This window comes from Phaseolus vulgaris, chromosome 2 (genome assembly GCF_000499845.2).
Source record: "Phaseolus vulgaris cultivar G19833 chromosome 2, P. vulgaris v2.0, whole genome shotgun sequence".
Classification (NCBI taxonomy): Eukaryota; Viridiplantae; Streptophyta; class Magnoliopsida; order Fabales; family Fabaceae; genus Phaseolus; species Phaseolus vulgaris.
The window spans coordinates 38,715,276-38,739,205 of NC_023758.2; the positions used below are offsets into that span (position 1 = coordinate 38,715,276).

General features: G+C 31.9%; 2 protein-coding genes across 2 annotated transcripts; one reads left to right on the plus strand and one right to left on the minus strand.

Moving 5' to 3' along the window:
* Nucleotides 1–406: 406 nt before the first annotated feature.
* Nucleotides 407–1,138, plus strand: LOC137809753 (basic form of pathogenesis-related protein 1-like). The gene has a single exon (XM_068610837.1). It carries the CDS (start codon nucleotides 442–444, stop codon nucleotides 913–915), a length of 474 nt encoding a protein of 157 aa, XP_068466938.1. The 5' UTR covers nucleotides 407–441; the 3' UTR covers nucleotides 916–1,138.
* A 2,247-nt stretch (nucleotides 1,139–3,385) lies between these two features.
* Nucleotides 3,386–7,545, minus strand: LOC137811934 (probably inactive leucine-rich repeat receptor-like protein kinase At5g48380). Its single transcript, XM_068613796.1, has 2 exons — nucleotides 6,585–7,545; nucleotides 3,386–4,368 (listed from the first exon to the last, which is right to left on the minus strand). Exons 1-2 carry the CDS (start codon nucleotides 7,494–7,496, stop codon nucleotides 3,445–3,447), a joined length of 1,836 nt encoding a protein of 611 aa, XP_068469897.1. The 5' UTR covers nucleotides 7,497–7,545; the 3' UTR covers nucleotides 3,386–3,444.
* Between the last annotated feature and the right edge of the window lie 16,385 nt (nucleotides 7,546–23,930).

A 23,930-nucleotide genomic window follows, 5' to 3' on the forward strand; every position in this document is an offset into this window, starting at 1 on the left:
CTTTTGCATATTATTTAACATATTTAAATTTATTTTTATTTAAGCTAACATTATCTTAAATTTTAAATTACACAAATTTTAATTTGTCTGCATATTTTTCAAAGAACTTTTTATGTTCAATTATTCTTGCATATTTTTTAAATATTGTTTCTGCTATTATAATGTCTCTGGGTCACGGTCATGTAGAATTACATGTGCGTTCTCTTTTTAATCAATTATGTTCATATTGTGTTATTTACCAATCATTTTTATACACCAAATGTAGAGACAGGGAATAAGCGAAAGTAGAGGCTATCCACTGCATTGACGATAAATGTTGTTATGTTTACGTCCACACGTCATGGTTTATATACCATGCATCGTGTTCCTTATAACCTTATAACAATATATAGTATATAGTGTTCGATTGAAGTCGCTCAATATCAAAATAATTAAGCAACAATGAAGATCTCAAATCTCGTGTTCATCTTGAGCATTATCTCATTGTGCAGCATTTGCTTCGCACAGAACACCCCGAAAGATTACCTTGACGTGCACAACGAAGCTCGTAAAGAGGTTGGTGCTAAACCACTAACATGGAATGAAACCCTTGTAGAATATGCTCAGAACTATGTGGACTCCAAGAAAAAAAACTGCGAATTTGAGCATTCTATGGGGCCTTATGGGGAGAACTTGGCGCAGAGTTCTGGGGATTTGACTGGCGTGAACTCGGTGAAACTGTGGCTGGAAGAGAAGGAGTTCTATGATTACAAGAACAACAAGTGTGTTAAGGATGAGTGCATGCATTACGTTCAGTGTGTTTGGAACACCACAGAGAGTGTTGGGTGTGCTAGAACCAAGTGTGACAATAACTGGATGTACGTCATCTGCAGCTATTACCCTGCAGGCAATATCGTAGGGCTTCTACCTTACTAATATTTTACGTAACCAACAATATTTAACTAAATATAAAACTCCCTATAAATAAATTTAACTTTCATTATCATTAAATGAAGTCATTCTTTCAAGAATGTGGTGTGAAGTAGCACCTGTATTGCGAAGCTGTCTCTTCCTAGGTTGTATTTGGTGTTTGTTTGGAGAATAGTATTGTACATTTGTAATTAGTAATACATTTTGTAAATCTCTGTATCACATGATTATTGGCAGCGTATGAATATAAATAAGTTTTGTGTTTTCATCCGGTTAGAAGTTCCATTATACCAGTTTTTACAAAACAAGAAGATCCAAATATTCTTATTTCCTATTCTTAATGTCACATAATTACTCACTTCTGTTGGAATTTATGCAGAATTTTACTGCATAGCTATGCCATTTTAGCACTAAATGATGTGCCAAAAAGCTGTTAAATTTGCTAATGTTGGTTATTATGCAGAATTTTGCTGCATAGCTGATGTGCCAAAAAGCTGAGGTCTATATATATGTTGCTACGTTTTAATGTGCAGTTAGGTGAGAAGGTTTTTTGACACTTGTAGTTGTAGAGAGGTTGGGATATTCTCCGTTTTTAATTTATTTAATCTTTGCTGATTAAAATAAAATTACTGCAAAAGATAAAAATTGAAAGGAATAAATAGATTTAAATTAGAAAAATATGCGATGGAGTGAGTAATTAGGACTTTGAAAAAGGGTTTGAGAGAGTGACACAAAGAACAAAGGTTGAGCTGTGGAGAAGAGGAATAAAGGGGCAGTCTCGTAGTGGGAAACAAGAATCCCATAGCGCTCTTGAATGAATTAATTTAAAAAATTCTAATGAGCTAGTATATAGAAGTTTGACTTAAAGGAGAAAGAATATTTACTTTTTTTTAAATATTGTAGTGTCTTTTAAATATAAAAAAAAAATATTTTTATTTGTATCAAATTTAAGTGTTGGTGTTTAATCAATTAGTCTGTCTTCTAAATATAATAAATTAAAATAATATTTTACTTTATATTTCTTCATAAAATCATTTGCAAAAAGTTAGTAGGAAACAATAATGTTTTCACTTTATTAGAATGTTATTATCTATAAAGTGATATGTATAAAAAAATTCGAGGAAACAATTTATAATTTGTAATAGTTTTACTGTAAATTTTTATTCACTAGTTAGTAGGAAAATAAATTCGAGGAAACAATAATACTTAACATATATGTAGATAATTTCATAGTTATTCACTATGTTTTTGCACAAAATCCTTACATGGAAATTTACATATATTTATAGAACGAAGTTTCACAAAAAGTTTGAATGTATGCTCAAAATATTTCAAAAAAAATCTACATGTTTATCTACAAATATATCTATAAGAAAATTTACTGGAAATATTCATAAGTTCTGTCGTGATTTTTTATTTATAAGAAAAAACATATAATTCTATAACTGATATAGAAATAGATAATTTTACGAGTATTAAAAATAATTTTTTGCGGATAATTTTACTTTGGAAATGTTCACATGTATTTTTAGTAAAAAAAAAATATGATAAAATCATTAAATATCAATCAAATTTATAGATAAAAAATAATTAATCATTATATTGATTAAATTAGATATTATTTTAAAAATTAAAAATTTATTGGTATTTAAAGTAATTTATATTATTAATAAAAAATTATAAAATGATTTGAAGGTCTTCTTTAATATGTTTTATAATTTTCTTCATCCTAGAGTTATTCTCTTTAGTGAGAAAAGATAAACAAAAAGTTCAATTAGACTCATATTTATAAGTAAGTTCATAAACAAGTTCTAGATCTTCACTCTTCCTTAATCTATGATTGTGTGGTTGGAAAGTTTCTATTGTCAAGATTATGAAAGCAAACATATAACTAACAATGTTTAACAACAACTACTTTAAATTATAAAGTTGGTACCTAAAAAATTATAACTAATTAGATACCAATTTAAATTTTTTTATATAAAAATTTTCATGTTAGGCATCACCGTGACAATTTAAAAATTATTTATTAATAATATAAATTACTTTAGATACTAATAATTTTTTTAGGCTCTAAAATATTTAATTTTGTCAATATAGTAATTAATTATTTTTTATTTTTAAAATTAGTTTTTTTTATTTAATAATTTTTTTATAATGAGTATTAATTTTGCATGAGTGTTTGGGCTTATTTATAATCATAATTGTGTAAAGACTTAAAAAATAATGGGTGTTTTATATGGGATATTCAAGAAACTTGAAGAGCTATGTCTAGTGGTTACAAACTTTACATGTAGAATTAGCTCTAACCATTCCATGCATATGAATGTAGATGTGATTATTAATGTTTATTTATTTATTTTAATTCTCTTAAAAATATATCATTAAACAAAAAGAAAGAACTTTAAAAAAAGTTTCGAAGAGAAACGTTTAATAATGTATTGAGTTGAACATTAAAGGAACATACCTTAACACACATCAATAAACATTAAACCCTAAATTCAAATGTTAGGTAAGCCTTTCCATTTATGTGTTTTATAGGTCCGCAATTTCGTTTATACTAGCAGAAGAAACAGCAAGGTTGAGTGCGTGAGAACCATCACTATATCTTTGTCGTTGCCCCCACATATCCATCAAAGTGTCATAAACTTCAAGCATCGTTGGCCTTTCATCTGCAAAAGGCTGAACACACTTGCATGCAACTTTGATGAGAGTGTAGACTTCGTTTTCGAAACCTTCCCCTATCAGAGATTCATCGATTGCGTTGATAAAGTTTGAAGGGTTACCAGATAGGTTAGTTGTAGTAGTATTGAAAGAAGACGACAACTCCTTCAATGGTTTCCCTGTGATTAGCTCAAGGAGCAAACTACCAAAGTCATAGACATCCTTCTTCCCATCACTCACATAAAACATTGTGCTTGCATCGTCCTGAATGTTGGGGTTCACAAACTTGGCCCCTCCAAAGTTGGACAGTTTTGGTTCAAAATTCTTATCTAGCAACACACACTCCGAACTTATATTGAGGTGCACAACATGCAAGTTGCATATATGGTGGAGCCAGGATAAGGCTCTTGCTACCCCAAGTGCTACTTTGATCCTCTGAGGCCATTTCAATGTAAGTTCACCTTCTAAAGGACGCAACCATTTTGAAAGCCTTCCATTTGACATGAATTGGTATACCAAAATCCTTTCATTTCCTTCTACACAGAACCCAAGTAGGGGAACTATATTTCTATGTCTGTACTTACCCAGAATTCTTATTTCCAAAAGAAACTGTCTCCTGTATTGTTTGGAATCGAATAGTTTCTTAATGGCAAGGATCCAACCATTGGGTAGCCTTCCCTCATACATTATTCCAATTTTCCCCATCCCAATGGCCTTGTCTATAGAAAAGCAGTCAGTTGCATCTCTTACTTCGTTCAACCTCATTGTGGACTTCATTCTCTCTGTTACACATATCTGTTGATGCAACCACAATTATATTAATTATTGCTAAACCTCGATTATAATACATTAATACAATTTCAATTTAGTACATGCTCATTTAACCAGTTAATCCTTACTTTTTTCAGTTCAGACTTCAATTTCTGTTTATCTGAGATCATATTTAGTACTTTAAGACAATATTGTTTATTATCTTATTAATTATTATCTCCTTTGAGTATCTAATTGATTAGGAGTCATGTTAGTTTTTGTGAATCAATTTTCATTAAAAGTAAACAAAAATATTTTGATTTCTTCAGAATTTTATTTTATATGTTTCTAATTTCTATCAGTCACTTTCATTTTTCCTTTTTTGTTTTCCTTTATCTCTTTCATACACTCTACTTTGGTGTCAATTTATCATGAGAAACACCCATTTAATATTTTTACTTCTACCTATCTCTTTCTTATTATAGTATATTACGTACTAACTACAGAGTACTAACACTTGTCCCGGTTGGGTTTTGTACCCGACATTCACCACATGTAGTTAATATCTTTGGGAGTGAAACTTAAGTGGAGAAGAGGGAGGAGATTAACTAAGTCACTTCTTAAAGATCATTTCTAACAACAGGTCGGAGTTGGAGACAGCAAACAGATAGGTTTTGGAAGGATAGAGGCAACAACATTTCCAGTCAAGTCTGCTTACGGGTTATTAAGGAAAGACGGGAAGAGGAAGATTCAAAAGGATTAAGGCGTTTTTTTCAGCCCATGTCACAACTTGGAGGGTGATTGAAAACAATGTAACTTTTAAGGTATATCGGGAGAGATGAAGGATAGAGTTCGAGAACAATCTTTGTTGTTTGTACAGGATGTTTAAAATCTAATTTTATATATTTCAGCGTTTATATAGATTTGGTGCATTAACAATAATTTAAGATAGGCAACTAATAACAATAGATAAAATTTAGTATCACTTCCATTCGAAAGTTAGTTCTTCTATGATTGAAAAATTTATTAACACATGTACTAATTTTATTATTAAACGAGTAGGGATGAAATCAGGAAAGATATTTTACCTCTTTATATTATTTATCTAAAGAAATTTTCTTGAGATTCTGTTTAATAAATTAATTTATGTGAAACTGATTTATATATAAGGTGATAGTTATACCTCACTTATGATAACTCACTTATGATAAGTTCAAGAGTAGGAAAATCATTACTAAAGATAGTTTAATTTTGAAAATACAATTTTAAATATTTAGTTTATCTCATCTTGATATTATTTGTAAATTTATTCTAAAATGATATATCAAGATGGTAATTAATGACAAGATAAGAGTTAAAGAGGGAAATATTTTCCTGATTTAAAATCTAATTTTATATATTTCAGGGTATATATAGTTTTGGTGCATTAACAATAATTTAAAAATGTAGGCTAATCATATCAAACCAGTAATTAATAGAAGAATTAGTATTGTTTTAAATCAAGAATTCATGTTTATTAGAAGTAAAACAATATATACAAAGGCACCGCAAGGTGCTTTTCAATGGCTGTTGGTCGTTGGGCACTATAAAAATGAATGAAAGTGAATTCAACACAGACTAATCTTAAATAATGCGCACACGTTAAAATGACTCCGCAGCCTGACTCTTCCAATCCAACTCTTACAACCATTTATTTTTCGGATGCATAATTACTTGGCTAATTTAAAATTTTTGTTACGATTAATTAGAAGTGATTTCGGTGGATCTTATATGATTAATTTTATATTTAGTTAAAAAAATAATAATTAAACATTGCATAAGAATATTGATCTTGTGGTAAGTATAAGTCCTAAAACCTTAACTTCTTAATCGTTAATCAGTAATCATGTTGATAAAATAACCTAATAATTAATCATGAGTAATGATCAAAATCTTGATAAAAATGCATGATTTCATACATTTACGTTTGATTACTTCGTCATAAAATTCATCTTTTTTCATACATATAATTAGGAAAGTGATGATATTTTAACATCTACCCATAAAACCAATTACTTAATCATTAATATATTATTATTATTGTAATTTTATTTTTTTTAACTTAAAATACTAATATATATTATATTATTAAAATAAAATATAAAATAAATATTTCTTTTAGAGTCTCAACGTTTCCTACGTATATATACTTCTCTCTGTAAATCTATCTGGATACCAAAATGTTGAAAACAAAAGAAATTTGAAGCAGAGATAGAAAGTACCTCTCTGATGACTTTCTCTTGCAACTGCAGAGGTTGCAATTCGTGTTCGGCATGAGCTTGAGTAGGTGTCTTTCTCCCAGCAATGGACCAAAAAATTCTGCCTAATTCTTCAGCCCTGTTGCGGTGCTTGCTCCTTTCATGCTTTGATTGTTCCCAAGGTGCACAGTAGGAGATGTAAATGACAATAACAGAAGTAACTGAAAAAGCATAGCCTATAGCAAGACCCTGCTTGAACGATTGAGGGAAATCATTGGAGGTGTCCAATGAGCATGGTGAGAAAGGCCCACCACAAAGCTCTCCATTATTGGCGTAATCAATAGCAGTTGAGCGTGGGAAGAACAGAGGCACCGACCCTGATAAATAATTATGGGCAAAAGAAATTGATTTGATCATGGGAAGCTGCCCCAGTTCTTGAGGGATGTGACCACTTAAATTGTTGTTATCAAGCCTAAGAGAATTCAGATAAGTGCAGTGAGCCAAAGTAGGTGGAATATTCCCATTAAATCTGTTATGTGAGAGATCTATGGAGGTAGCAAAAGGGATTAACGTGCATATATCCGAGGGGATGGGTCCTGTGAGGTGGTTGTTCGAAAGGTTTAAGGCTGTTAGTGACAAGCAATTCCTAATGCCCAGTGGAAACTCACCCTTCAACCCCATGTTTTCTAGTGAGATACTTAATACTTTATTCTCACCGGGATGCCAGCATGAAACACCAACAAAACTGCATAAGAAACCTTCGGTTTGGTTGTCGAAGCTCCAGCTTGATAAGTAACTAAACGGATCTTCCAAGGAATCCTTAATGGATTTTAAGCAGGAGATGTCGCTTGCAACCCCATTACCTACCATAAGAGAACTCAGCAAAGAACACGTGAAAACATGGATCAAAATATCCCTCTTCATTTCAGAAGCCATTTCTATGCAGATGCAGAAACGACCCTTTCTGATATAAGAAAGGTGAGTTATGAAAAGGAGAACGATTGGAAAAGTGAATTTAAGGGATCAAAATAATGGAATTGAATTTTCTTTTATTATATATATTTTATTAATGACAGTCTAACGCGTAACCAACAAAATCGTCTCTCTGAACCTTGAACAATACGCAACATTGGTCTTATTCATAAGAAGCATGTCATATATTGATAAAAAAAATTATATCAACCTTACAATTTTTAATATTGTTATTTTAATTATTTTTTCTATTATTTAATTACACATTTATCCTTTATTATATTTTTTCTATGTTAAAATTGTTGCATCAGAAATGGTATACAATTCCAATACTATAAAAGTTCATATCTTTACTCATAAGAAATAAAAGTTAGGCATAATTTCCATGGTTATAGTTTCTCTGTCTATCACTCTCAAAATGTCACTTATGGTTTACGAAGGCCATTACGTCGGCCACTCACTACATTTGAACGAGTTTTGGGAAATTATAAATATTATATTAAGGTTTTCAAAATATTTTAATGCTGAGTTTAGAATTTGATCTCAAGGAAATAGAATTATTCAATCCGCTTTTGGATTGGGAAAAGTTGAACATATGAACTTTTATTTCTTATGAGTAGTGGTTTAGGTTAGGTTTGGGAGAAACATAGCGTCCAAGTTAATTTAAAATATTAGCTTGCATAAGAAAAGCCCGCTTATAAAATTTACAACTTATCCATCTTATTCAATCAATTAACATCTTTTCTATTTAGATACGATAAAGTGGTCTGAAAAACTTATTTACTTTCTAAATAAATAATTAGTAATTTTTATCTAGATTTTTTTTCTGATAAAAGTAAAGTTGATAAAAATATCAATAATTAAATAAATGTTTTAGAATATATATATATATATATATATATATAAAGATTACATAATTTCCTCCTTAAAAATGGAATTCTCTCTTGTTGATCGGATCAAGTTAAACTATGGTGCTTAGATAAAAGTCATTGATGAGCTGGATGAGGTTTTTTTTTATTACTAACGGTAGCACAATATTAAAATAAAAAATAAGTAATAAGAAGAATTCAACTTATGATTAAAGCTCTAAATTTGAATTTTCTATATTGAAAATAGTTGTAAAAGAACTAAATAATTAGATACTAATTTAAAATATAGAATAGTTGATAGTTAAAATATAATTAATTAGATAATGATTTAAAAAATAATTTATAAATTTTATTAATAATAAAAATTATTTTTTAAATTAATATATAAGTTAATTAATATAATAATTAATTATTTTTTATTTTTAAAATTATTTTTTGTTTAATAATTTCTTTTAGTGAAGGTTGATGTTGAAGCAGTCTCTATTTCTCCTTACTTCCATTTGACAAATTATAAGCAAGCTTTTGGGATAAGGTTTTGTGGATTCTCGCTCACTCGTATCGTCACTTGTTTTGTAAGTATTCAATAGATTCATCAAAATTGCATTGTAATGTCGTAATATTCTACTGAACAACGACTTTGATTTTTGATACATGCTCCGCAGGCTGCTTCTTCCTGCACCTCCATTCCTTGTGTCACCTTCATAAGTTTTTTTATTTTAAAATTATTTTTTTTTAATATTTTAGATTACATAATCTGAAAGTCTTTTTCTATATCCAGAATTAACTTTCGAATTATATAATCTGGAGACTTCCGGATTACATAATCCAGAAGTCTTTTCTATACATAAGATTAGTTTTCAGATTATGTAATCCATAAGCATTTTTTTCATATGTGTGATTAGCTTCTGGATTACATAATCTGAAAATCTTTTTTAAATATGAGATTGACTTCCGGATTATGTAATCTGGATTACATAATCCATAGCTTATTTCAAATCCAAAAAAAGTTCTGAATTTTATAAATCTAAAGAACACTCCTGGATTCAAAAACATCTTCCGGATTATGTATGAGAGTGGAAAAAAATGATAAAACGGTATTTTCATATTTAGTATCAGAGTGACAGAAGAAAGTATAGAGGTGTAGGAAGAAAGAGTCTCCTCCGCATAGTAACCATGAAACATGGTTCCAAAAACTGAAGTGGAGTAAGTGGGTAGGTTACGGCCCAAACTACTTACGATATTGCTACGACAAATTCTCCCTGCAATTCAGTGTCTCCTTTATATAATTTCCTTTATATAATTTATAAATGATGGTAAGTATACCTTTGATAATATATTTGAGGTTTTGACCGTGTTTCGGTCACTTCTTCATCATTTTGAGCTCTCTCCTTCACTGATTTGTTATTTGTGGGTGATTGTTGGTGTTTGTGATTGTAAGTGGTGGTCAGAGGTGATGATTCCTAGTTGTGGTGAGTTTCATGTACTTTTATCATTGATTTTTTTTGTTTTTATGATATATATTGAATTGTCTCCTTCGTGTATTTTTTTTTTCAATATCAGTTTGTACATTCTGGTAAGTGTAATCAGATTGTATAAACTGATATTAAAAAAAATGCAAAAATGATGACTGCACTTCAGAAGAGAATAAATTATTTTCACTACATTTTTTTCAACTTTGCAAGCCTCGCCTATCACTCGAAAATGTAACATCTCTTGAACCATGGAGGTACCAATGTGGAGAGAAATGAAGGTGCGCTAAAAAAAATAACAAATTGAGGGATGTGAATAGAAAAATGCGGTTTTAATATTTTAGGGTTTAATAAAGGATAAAAATATAATTTCATTTTAAGTAATGGAGGTGAGGAAGGAGGCATTGAGGTGCAGGGAGAATTTGCCTATTGCTACAGTTACTTAAGTTAAGCCCGAGTTATCCTCTTCCAAGGCCCAAAAGGTGTATTTGTTTCCTATTAATAATATCATATACAACTTGTTGGAGAAAAGAAATGAAAAAGAATGCTAAACAAACTGAAGCAGAAGAATACAAAACTGGGAGAAAAATGAAACTTTCTATTATTTGAATATATATATATATATATATATATATATATATATATATTTACACACAAAATCTCTATTTATAGTGGTATCCACAACATACTAACCATTAGTTTATTCTCACTTTAGACTTTTGAATTAGTCAAATTTCAACACTCTCCCCTAATTCAAAATCTAAAAAAAACATTTAAAGACAAACAACATTCAGTAGTCTTCTAAGCTCTCTGAATCTATCAGCTCTTAATGACTTAGTCATTATATCTGCAATTTGTAAATCTGTTTTGCAATGCTTCAGTCTGATCTTCCCTTTTCCAACTTGATCTCTCAGAAAGTGATACTTCGTTTCTATGTGCTTGCTCCTTCCATGTGCAACCGGATTCTTAGCTAAATTGATAGCAAATTTGTTATCTATCAACAAGTCAACATAGCCATCAAAGCCAACCTTAAGTTCTTCCAGTAACGATTCTAACCACAAAGCTTGGCACGCAGCATGACATGCAGCAATATACTCTGCTTCACAGGTTGATAAGGCTATAACAGCCTGCTTCTTGGAACACCATGAGATTGGAGAGCCAGAGAGTAAAAACACATAACCCATAGTGCTCTTTCTCTCCAATAGATCCCCACACCAATCAGAGTCAGAATAGGCTACAAGTTGTAACCCAACTTTCTCTGAATGATTTGAGTAAAGCACTCCAAAATCAAGTGTGCCGCACAAATATCTCAGAATACGTTTAGCTGCCATGAAATGCGACTTCTTCGGATTACTCATAAATCGACTTACCAAGCCAACGCTGTATGAAATCTCTGGCCTTGTATGACAAATAAACCTCAAACAGCCAATCATCTGTCTAAACAAAGTACCATCCACTGTTGATTCCTGTTCACCATTATCAAGTTTCAGATTTGCTTCTGCAGGCGTCTCTGCAGTATTGCATTCCAGCATATTGAATTTCTTTAATACATCATGAATGTATTTCTTTTGGTGCATAAACAGTCCACCATCAACTTGTTTGAACTCAATGCCAAGGAAGTATGACAACCTTCCTAAATCAGTCATCTCAAATTCAGACTACGTAGTGTAAACGAGGTATGTCACTACTAGATGGTTGTGTTAAAGCTGGAAGATTCTGCAAGTGGAGCTAGTCGGTGGTGGATAGGATGGCTAATCCTCATGTCTGGTAGAGTCAGTTTTTGAATGCCCACCTGTTTATCCTCATGGCTGGAAGCGGCAGCTGTTGATTGCCCACCAGCGTATTGAGAGGTTGGCCTTTTTTGCAGTGCCAACATGGTCCTATTCTGGAACAGCGGCGTAAAGAAAATCACAGGATGTCCTGGAATCATGTCCACCGCTTGTCAGCACTGAGAGTTGAAGTAAGATATTGTAAATATCTTTGGTAATCATGATGGTGGGATTATACCCATGTCCTTCAACGTGGATATCCCTAAATGGCAAACAAAACTTGGGAGACTCTATCTTCTGCAGAACATACCCCATAAGGATGTGGCATTGTAACAGATGAGATGTGTGGTATAGAATCATGGTGGCATAATAGTTGTTGTGGTGTTTAAATCTCCTTGGAAAGAAAGGTTCATATGAAGCTGCGCCCTATACATGAACCACAGGTATGCAGAGCAGGGACGTACGTGGTAGCAATTGGTAGAGGGATAAGCACACGAGGCAACCACGTGGGTATTCGTTTGGTGTGAAGTCAACAACACCTGCACGACTTGTCCTATCTGTATTTTAATGTACTGCATAAGCTGTTAGCAAGGAATGAAGTCTGGAGCGGTGGACTATAGGTGATATGGTAAGATGGGCTTGGCTAGTTGAGATGAAGGCACTGCAATGACTGAGCTCGGTGCAAGTTGGAATCGAGGAGCCCCGAGATGAAGGCTAGGGTCGGTATAGTGTAGATAAGGAACGGAATGGAGAAAGGGTAAGAGGTGTGCCAAAATTCATACACGGATAAATATCCCAAAAGGAAAGATAACGGAGGCACTTGCTGTGGATGGAAAATAGGTCCTGTGTGGTAGCTTATGGTACACGAAGAATTGGAACTGCTAGTATTTCGTGAGCCCAATTAGTGGAGACTTTTTAAATAGGGTGTTAAAGATGTTGAGTTGAATGGAAGAGGGGGATGGTGTCTCCCAGTTATGTTGCAGTGAATTTCTTGGGCAGTAATTGGTAGAGGACGGTAGAAGTTTTAATAGCTCTATCTATTCTTAGTTTTTCTGTTGCTTTAAGTACTTTTTGTATATGGGTTGGGACACCCCTTAAGTGTCCCAGGTTTAATTAAATTAATTCTTTGCTGATCAAAAAAAAAAAATCTCAAATTCAGACTTCAAGCACTGCTTCACAGCTTCAATATCTTCTGTATTACTGCCAGTTATGAGCAGGTCGTCTACATAAAGGCAAATGAATAGAATACCTCCACCACCCATTGCTTTAATGTACACACCATGCTCTACATTACATTTCTTGAAGCCTGAACTTGAAAGGAAAGTATTAATCCTTTTATTCCAAGCTCTTGGTGCTTACCTTAAGCCATACAAAGCTTTTCTCAGTCTGTAGACCTTGTCTTCACTTCCTTCTATAACAAAACCTGGAGGTTGAGTAACATAGACTTCTTCTTCAAGAGGTCCATTTAGGAATGCTGATTTAACATCCAGCTGCCACATATTCCAGTTTTTCAAAGTAGCAATAGCAACAACCAGTCTAACAGTTTCCAATCTTGCGACTGGTGCAAACACTTCAGAGAAATCAATCCCTTCTGTTTGCACAAATCCTCTTGCCACTAGTCTTGCCTTGTATTTGGCAATAGTTCCATCTGGATTCAACTTAGTTTTGAATACCCATTTTACATCGATAGGCATCTTATTAGCTGGAAGTTTCACCAACTCCCAAGTTTCATTCTTCTTTATCGACTTCAATTCTTCATGCATAGCCTCCTTCCATATTTTGCTTTTTAAAGCTTCATCAATACTGACAGGTTCTGCATTTGCAAGAAGTGCAATGTGCTGGAGTAATTCTCCTTCGTTAGTGACAGCATCATCGAATGTAATTTCGCAATCTCTGAGTCTTGCTGGTAGAGTTCTGGATCTGGTGGGTCTTGTTTGAATACATCTCTCAAGTGAATTTGCACCTTGAGACTCAGTGTTGGGTTCGTCTCTATCGGACGATAACAAACTCCTTGACTCTGACTCTGGTGCATCGGACGGAGACATAATGTCATGAACAGACGGGTACGTGCTTCCACTTCCGGACGCATGCGATCTCTCACGATCAGACGCGTGCAACATTGGGTTTTGATCGGACGGATACAGGCTTGACTCAATGAAATGCACGTCTCTGCTGAATACTACTTGCCGTGTCTTAGGATTGAAGAGCTTGTAGGATCCAGTGGAGTTGTAACCAACGAAGATCATTTGTTCACTTTTATCATCCAACTTCCTTCTCTTTTGATCTGGAATATGCCTATAGCATAGTGATCCAAAAACTCTGAAGTGCCTGATTGAAGGCTTCTTCCCTGTCCATACCTCTTCTGGAACCTTAAATTCCAGCCTCTTTGTAGGACAATGATTCAACACATAAACTGCAGTTGCTACAGCTTCTCCCCAAAATTCGTGTGACAGATTTTTACTCTTCAGCATACTCCTAACCATGTTTAGGATGGTTCTGTTTCTTCTCTCAGCCACCCCATTATGTTGAGGAGTATAAGGTGTTGTTATCTCATGCACAATCCCATTTTCCATGCAAAAATTATCAAATTCTCTGGAAGTAAATTCACCACCACCATCTGTTCTCAGTATTTTGATGGATTTTTCAGACTGCTTCTCAACTAAGCACTTGAAGGATTTGAAAATGGGAAACACCTCATTTTTAGCCTTAATAAGATAAAGCCACAATTTTCTGCTGAAATCATCTACAAATGTCACAAAATACTTGTTCCCTCCTAAGGATGGAACCTCAAGTGGACCACACACATCCGAATATATCACATGCAGTAAACTATTGGCTCTCGATGCAGTATAATTGCTGAATGATGATCTGGGTTGTTTACTGATTAAGCAACTATCACAAACTTTCTTAGGCACGTGTACAGACGGAAGCCCAAGAACCATTTCTTTGGACTTCATGAGGCTAAGATCTTTGAAGTTAAGATGACCAAGCCTCATGTGCCACAACCAAGTATCATCAGATAGAATTTCGGAGTTAAGGCATTGAGTTTCAACAACATTAAGGTGTACCTGGAAAGTTCTGTTTGATGCAAGCGGTGCCTTCATGATTTTCTTTTCTTCAGCATCAAGGACTTCCAAGAATCCGTGCTTCATGGCTATTGAGAAACCTTTCTCCAATAGTTGTCCCAAGCTGATTAGATTGCTACTCATGGTAGGCACAAAGAGCACATCATACAGCAACGCATTCCCACCATCCTTCCTCTTGATTATCACATCTCCAATGCCTTCGGCTTGAATTATTCTATCATCAGCAAACTTTATTTTTCTTTTCTTACTTGAATCAAAGTTTATGAGCCAATCTCTATGGCCTGTCATGTGATTAGAACAGCCAGAGTCTGCATACCAAACTTCCTCACTGCAAATTTTTTGAGTATTTGTCGTCTGCAACATTACAGACGCAGACAAAACGGACGGGCACAAATCTTCCTGCACCGTTGTCACCATTAGCAGAACAGGACTTTCATCCCTGTTATCTTTCATTTCTTCTTTTGCCATATGAGCTTCATCATGCTGTTTCCTGCGATGATCAAACTGGCTTGGGGGAGCTTGACATTCAGAAGAAAAATGTCCAATTTTATTGCAATTGAAACATTTGATTCTCTTTCTATCTATTTTCTTCTTACCTCCTTTCCAATTGGATCCTCCCCTCCTTGAGGAGGTTTCTGTTTGATCTTGATCAGACTTCTCTTGTTCTTGATGAGAACTTCTGCCCTTTCCTCTGTAATCTTTCCCCTTTCCTCGGTTTCTAAATCCACCCCTGCCATCGTAGCCTCCTTTCCTCAAAGTCTGGGCTTGCAGAACCTGTTCTACAGGTTTCTCAGTGGACCTTTCAATGAGCCTCTGCTCATGTGCCTCGAGGGAACCTTGAAGATCTTCAACCTTCAGTTCTTCAAGTTTCCTGGATTCTTCAATGGCCACAACAATGTGGTCAAAGTTAGGGGTTAGGGTCCGTAATACCTTCTCAACAATCGCTTGATCAGTCATCGTTTCACCACATGCCTTCATAGCATTGGTGAGAGTGAGGATTCGATTAAAGAATTGAGCAATTTTTTCATTTGACTCCATTTGCATCAACTCATACTGGCGTCTCATAGTTTGGAGACGCACCTTCTTCAATTGATCTGCTCCTTGATGACATTTCTCCAGAATCTGCCATGCCTTCTGTGACGTCTTTGCTTCTGCAATCTTCTCAAAGTGTGCATCGTCGACACTCTGATGAAGAAGACACATGGCTTTGCAGTCTTTCTTTTTGTTTTCCTTGTGTGCCACCCTCTGTGCTTCTGTTGCATCTGTAGCAAGTTCTGGGTAGCCATTTTCAACAATCTCTGTGATTTCTTGAAAGCCAAAAATGGCTTTCATCTGGATACTCCATCGATTCCAGTTCTTGCCATCAAGAACAAGAAGGTTCGACTGTAAGTTTGCGCTGGTGTGTCCCATTGTAGATCAACCCACAAGAACGTCCTTGAATCTGAACTACGCTCTGATACCAGTTTGTTGGAGAAAAGAAATGAAAAAGAATGCTAAACAAACTTAAGCAGAAGAATACAAAACTGGGAGAAAAATGAAACTTTCTATTATTTGAATATATATATATATATATATATATATGCTTACACACCAAATCTCTATTTATAGTGGTATCCACAACATACTAACCACTAGTTTATTCTCACTTTAGACTTTTGAATTAGTCAAACTTCAACACAACTTACTTATGTTCTAGAAGAAGTTATTAGTGTCAAGTAGCAAGGGATTAACCTTAAAGGATTCCATCAAACTTAAGTTTAATGTAAAATGGATTTCTCTTAAAGTGGAATAAAATATTTACTAGAGGTAGGCTTTTGGAAAATTGAAATTTGGACTACTTTTGATGAGAAGAGAATAATGATAAAGGGAATCTAGGTATTTTTAAGAATAACTTACTATTTTTTATTTTCTTTTAATTTAATGGTTCTAAAGATTAAAACCAACTGGAAAGTATTTGATTGAGATTTAATGACAGTTTTTTACAAGTGAAATATTAATTATTATTAATATCATAAGTTTTTGTAATAATCATATCACTCATAAACTAAATAATTAACATATAACAAGATACCTGGGCAAATTTATTAACATGCATATGGATAAATCTATCACCTAAACATTTATAATCATAAAGTAATTTTATATTGTATTGAGGTATTTAGTTAAATCATTTAGAGTTGAATGATTTTTTTATAATTAATGAAAGGTGTACTTTCCAAGTTTTGTACTGTATGGATGATGGGTTCAGGTAATATTTATCTACTGGATATACAATTTGCTGACGTGTTGGTAGTCTCTAAGTTCTTTGAAGTTCTTCCTCTCGCTGTGTGCTCCGCCATTGCACTTTGACGCTCAAGTTAGTGCTAGTATTTTTGGTGTGTTCTATTAGGATATGAAAAACGTACATTTTCTCCTCTCATAAGTTCTATTTATAGGTTGACTTAGGTCCTTACCTGTATGGACTAATAAATGGTTCATCAGACATGTGTAGTGGTTTCCTAAAATTATGGGAGTGTATCTTTTAAGTTATTTCTATTGCGAAATATTTACCCGCATATTTCGAGATTTGTCCTTTACTCTTACTTATCCAAGTCAGTCGTTATTTTCTCTTTATTACTTTCACCGGTACAAGTTTACTTTGTCTTTTTTTCTATCATCTCCTAAGTAATATCATCTATTCCTTAAATCTAGGACTATCTCCAAACCAATTCCAATTATCTCCGTAGTTATTTTGTATTTTTCATCTTGGCATAGTTTTATTTTTACGTTATTAATTAAGCAGTAAGTTTTATAATCGACCTGTTAGATTATATTCCTTTCCTAGAAAACAGTCTAAAGCTAGCAATACAGAAATCCTCCAGTGTCAAATCTAGAAGACTCAAAGACTTAAAAAATATTTTGAAGATGAATTATATTCCTTAAAAAGATCAGAGTAACTAGAGATATATAGTTCAGATGTTGGATTCGAATGGAGTAGTTTTTTTTTTTTATGAAATGGAGTAGTATAGAGTTGTAAATTATGAGATAATAAGCCTGTGCACTATTGTTGTCGTATATGTAGGGCCAGATGTTGATTGATAAGCATTACATCTGTGATTTTATTTCTGTCGTGTTTCTATCACTTTATTAGTCATGATCAAATGGTGAAAAATGCATCTGGGCATGTGTAAAAATTGGAACTAATTAATGAAGGGAAGTGACTTAGTGAGAGCATGGAATGTACACGTTTTGATTATTGGTTATCAGAGTTATCTATATCTAGTGAGCTTTACGTGGAGGGCATAGGGGAGGTGGAACTAAAGACCATTTCAGTGGGAAACCATTACGTGGAGGGCATAGGCCACATTTTAGGTGATGTCAAGTAGAGGGAGGGCATGCCCCCTTCCCATAAATTTTTATTTTCATTATAAAAGATAAATAATTTATCAAAAATAATACGACAGAAGAAGATGAAAGAGTTCAAAATTCATTTACTTTACGATTTAATTTCATAATTTTTTAATAATATACTATACCATCTCGGATTTAGTGGATCATATCTCAATTGACTCGATGCGTCAGGTGATTCAAGATTAAGATTACCATAATTTTTTAACCTATTATTATAGACTCCTACATATAATTATACCATCTCGAATTTAGTCGAGATCATATCTCAATTGATCCGATGCGTCAGGTGATTCAAGATTAAGATTACTATAATTTTTTAATCTATTATTATAGACTCCTACATATAAAATTATATTAGTGTAATTATATTAATTTAGATAAATATTATGAGTATCAATATTATAAATACACAATTAACGTTATCTTATCTATAATATATTCTAATTATATTACATAATACTTTGATTTATATAAATGATATTCAGATTTTATGAAATGATATTCAGAAAAAAATTTGTCAACACTCTTAACTCAAATCTTATATATGTTTTTACTGATTTGAGCATCAGAATATTATTGTAAAATCTTCTAATTTTTTTTTTTAAATTGAAAGAAACTCCTACAAATTCTAATCGAACCTCAAACTAACTAGTATATATATATACTTAAAAGTGGGCAGACTTGTGCTCACCAAATACCTATACCTATATGTAAAACTAGTGTATAAGTTGGACGAGTCAGGACATGGGAGAAAGGGAACTGAATTGACCGCTTTAGTAGGAATTATTGGAACATTCGGTCTTTCTGGTACAGTGGTCGTATTTTTATTAATTATAAATGAGAAAAATAATTTAGAGATGTTTGAATTCTTATATAAGAAGTCTAATTTAAAGTTAGTATTTTTTTTTTGTATGGATATAGATAAAAGTAAGGAGGAAATAAAATTCAGATGAAGAACAAAAGTTATATCAAGAACTAAGCCATCTAAAAACAAAGTTTTACAGCTTGGCCAAAAATCAATATAAAAAACATTCCTCACCCCATACTACAGCTCTCTCAAAAAGTACCAGAAAAAACAAAACCTCTCATTTAAAACCAAATCCAAAAAATCTCATACACACCCAACTTTCAGTTACCTCACTACAAAATCCATCACCGAATCACTTGATGCCCGTAGTTTTTTTTTCCATCACATTGTCAAAGTTTTTCAAAGTTTGAAGTACTGCTCCTAAGTTCCTCCTTTCTAATGATTCTTCTTAATTTTGTCCTCAACTAATAGAAACCATTTCCTCTTATCCTGTCAAAACAAATAAACCTATTCAATATTATAGAAAATAGATTTCGTAAATAATAAAAAAAAAGTAACAAGGTCCAATTTAAGTTTTAATAAGACCTAAAATAATTATAAATAAAATCTAAGATTAATTCTGAATTATGTAATTAATTAAATTGTAATAACAAAATCTGAACTTAGTAAATAAAATTATAAACAGTAAAATTTCAACAATACCAATGAGGTTCAATATATTGCAATATAAATAGGGGATAAGATGAACAGGTAAAGAGAGTTTGTTTTTTTATATAAGACATTTAAATTCAATTCTGACTCTATAATCGTATAACTTTAAAGATACACTCTACCTGTTTGTCAAGCCGGAAATTGTGAACAACAAAAAAATGAAATACTAAAGCAAAGAAGAAGTGCAAAGGGAGAAGTGATCCAAAACTGAAGAATTGATTGTAATTATCTTGGTGAAAAACTTCTAAGAATATAAACATTTCTTATTTACATGAATTAATAATATAAAACCAATTATTAGTAAATTGTCAATACTCAATAAATAAAAAAACTGATACACAAAAAAAAATTGAAAGAAAAAATTACTCCCAGTAAGATAGAAAGCTAGTTTTGTTTTTAAAAGGGAAATCCGATTAAAGAAAAAACAAAATTGAACTGAAATGATTTCCATGTACACATCATTGACATTTGAAAATAGAATTTCATAAAAAGCCATCCAGAATGAAAGAAATAGAGCTATCAAAACAAAGTTACCAATAGTTAATCCTTTGCTCTCCTGACACCTGTGGTACTCTACAAAACAAGGCCTACATAACAGATTGATTTCGTTATTTACTACACACGACAAGGAAACTACGTTTAGGTGAATTTCAAGTTGGATTGGGAGACAATAACCTAAATTGGACAACAACTTCAGAAGTTAGGATTTAACCAAGTAATCACATGACTCAGCACTCAGAAGATTTAAGACATTAGAATAATATAAAATTGAATCATGTCCCACCTGAAACATTCGATCCATAAAGTTCCCAACTTCTTATGTTTCCAATAAGTATTCTCACACTAAGCAACAACCTAACTTAGGTGTTAATCACCTTCACCGCCATTCAAATTTGTTGTCTGGATCAGTTTTTTTCCAATTATTGAGCAAGAGAATAATCTAATTGTGGAAGTCATAAACTAATTATGTCAATTAGAGTTAGTTCTAGGTAAAACCTTGACTTTCTTTTTACTCAATCAACTCATTCATAATAGTAAATATAATTTACGTAGTTAGTGTCGCAAAATTTCCATCTAGCGAATGTTTATCTCCTTTATGCCCCTATAATAATGTGCTACTGTACAAGCAATATTCTGTCGTTTGAATGTCGATTCTTGGTGCTAGTACACTTTGTTCCAATTTCTAAAGGCTGGTTGGTGGCACCCAATTGTTGAAACTTATAATAAATTTGTTCCATTCTATCATATTTATACATCCTATTGTGCAATTTAGATTTAATTCTAATGTCACAAATCTTGTCTACATTCCAAAAATCTGACAACCCCCCATACCTTCTACGTCTTTTGTGTGTTTACTTGTCACTTCATAGTGCCAAGAGACAAATTTGGTATGCACAACTTCACATGGCTATATAACCACAAAAGCTTGTCCAAGTTTGCTACTCATATTAAACTATTTTGGACTAGTGGATATTTATAATGAAGATTGATGAGATATCGATCGGGAAAAGGTGCCTGTAACAGGGTGCAACCCTAAGTTAGATGCTAACTTTAATAATATTTTGGAAAATAATATTATATCTTTAATTCTAGCTTTTCACCTATTGATAAATATTTAATACAATGAATTAATGGACTCAAACTTCGGATTAAATGCCACATGTATATATATCTTTCCGATATTAAACAACACAAGAGATTAATCACGAACTAATTAACAAGAAGCCAAATCATTGAACTGTTTAATGACACACTCGTATTTCTTCAACTCTTTAAAACTTGGTAGAACATATATATTGTAGCAAAACAAGAATATTGGTAGTACAAGGACGTATTCCTACTTTTGGCTCGTTATTGGAAAGACATGCACGCTGAACGATCGAAAAAGAGGCTTTCAGAAATTAAAATCGCTTTCTGGAAGTGCTTAAAAAAAATCCACAAGCATATATATAATGGAGGGTTTTTTTCTGCTTTTGGTTCCACTATGAGGTTGGCTTTTGAATAATTGGAAAAAAATGAGCACTTTCAAGACATAGATGTGATTTGTCTTTTGTCATGCATGCACCAGAAGAGCCATTCAGCCACCAAGAGATACCAGAAATCTCTGGGAAGTTGCCTACTCAGCATGTGAAAATAAGTAGGTTTGGTCATTTATATTATATTTTTTTTGTCCCTTTTTTCTCATATATAATGCTACTTGGCTCTAACACCATCCCCTTATTCTCATTAACATTTATCATCTTTGCATCACTTGATTTAATTTGATGATCCAGTGGGATAAGATAGAAAAGTTTATTGTAAAGAATATTTTGGAAGTTACATCAACTTCAAGGCTTTTGATATAAAGTAAGTTTGTTCAAACTAAAAAAAAAAAAAATATTTTCTTTAATAAAATAATTATTTATTAACAGTTTTTATAAAATAAACGTAATTTTAAAAAAGCAGAAAAAGGGAAAAAAAAAGAAAACAATTGCAGTAAAAGAGAGAAGAATTCAAAAAATTATTTAATATATTTTTGGGTAAAAATGTTCTTATAGAAATTTTATGAGAATAGTTTGCTCATCTTTAAGATTACGTTTTTTTCTCTTCTCATAATTAGAAAATTATTATTTTTAATATTGTGAAAAACAATGTCAGTTTCTACTTGCATAATAGTCACTTAAGAATAAATAACTTTTTATTGCTGATTAAAAAAAAAGAATAAATAACTTTTTAAGTAGAAAAATATCTATAAATAATGTGCTAGAATTCTTGTAAATGAATAGATGTTACTCAGAAAATGTTATTCTCTACGAATTCTTATTTATATTCAGATAAAAATGTTATCTACACTTTAAAATATCTTTATAAATTATTGAAATACATAAAAAATATAAATTTTGATAAATTACAGTTACTTTTTTAATGGGTTTTTTCCTACTAATTTAAAAGTAAAATCAACCAAAATGAATATTTTTTTTAATAAATTTCAATCTAAAATTTCACTGAAAGTGAAAGTGGCTAACATTTCTTTATATCTACAACACTATTTAGGCCACAGACGTACTAGATTTAGGATAAATAATCTATTTATATTTTAAATTTAATATTTAGTCAATAATATTTTGACACATGTTTTCGTACCATTCGTTCATATTTAGTTGATACAAATCATATAATGATAAGTCATGTATGGAACTAAACTATTAAAGTAAACAGTAAAAATGCACTTTAATAATTTAAGTGGATAATAGACTATAATTAATTGAATAAACACTAAAATATATTGTTGTCAATTTTTAGACATTTATAAAAAAAATAAGTATATTAAATAAGATCAAAGGATTTCACCACACCAACTACTTGCAATAATTTCCTATTCCTTCTTGGTTTAATTATATACTTAGTTTTGTTCTAGTTAGAATCCCTCTCCAATGCTAAATCAAGGTAACACGTGTCTCTTAGTTGTTTATGAATATTCCTCGAGAGCTTTATCCTATTTCCAGAATAAAGTTTTCATGTTCAATTATATTAATTTTTTATTATTATAATACCAAATATGTTACTTTTTTACCATACCAAGAAAAATTGGTAAGAAAATAAAGAAAAGTATGGAATAAAGTACATTTTTAACGTGATAAAGAAAGGGATAGTAATATAAAAAAAATGTTGAATAAATAATATATAGTGTCGCTTTTTCAAAATTATGCTTTCATTACAACAATTGGATGAACAATTGTTTGCCATTAATTTATGAAATGTTTGATTTCATTGACGAGTCACTTTCTGAATCCTATGAGGAAAAACACTAGTTTTATAAGAAGACGATTAGGTTTTGTCACGGTTGTGCATACTGAAATATTATCTAATATGTTCACAAGTGTTGCCCTCATCCAGGATTAAGTACCTCAACTCACCATATATCAAAATACCGATAACAAATATTCATGTATTATAATTAAAATACCACGATATTAACTTTCATAATAAATATTATTTAACAATTCAAGATTATTCCAATATTTAAATATTGTTTTTGTCTTAATAATTTGAAATAATCAAACATATGCATAAATCAAATTGATTAATCCAAAATATAAAAAAAGGTTATGAAAAGATAGTGTAAGACAAGTTGACTCCGTAATTCAATCATAAACTATAAATCATTAGTTCATTAACTTTTAGGTAAGTTGTGGTCATTAAACTTTAAAATATTAAAACTTTCAATTCTTAGAGAGAAAATATATTTTGCATTGATAATGCAAAATAATTTATAAAAAGTTTAAAGATTTTTATAACTATTCACCATAAAAGTCA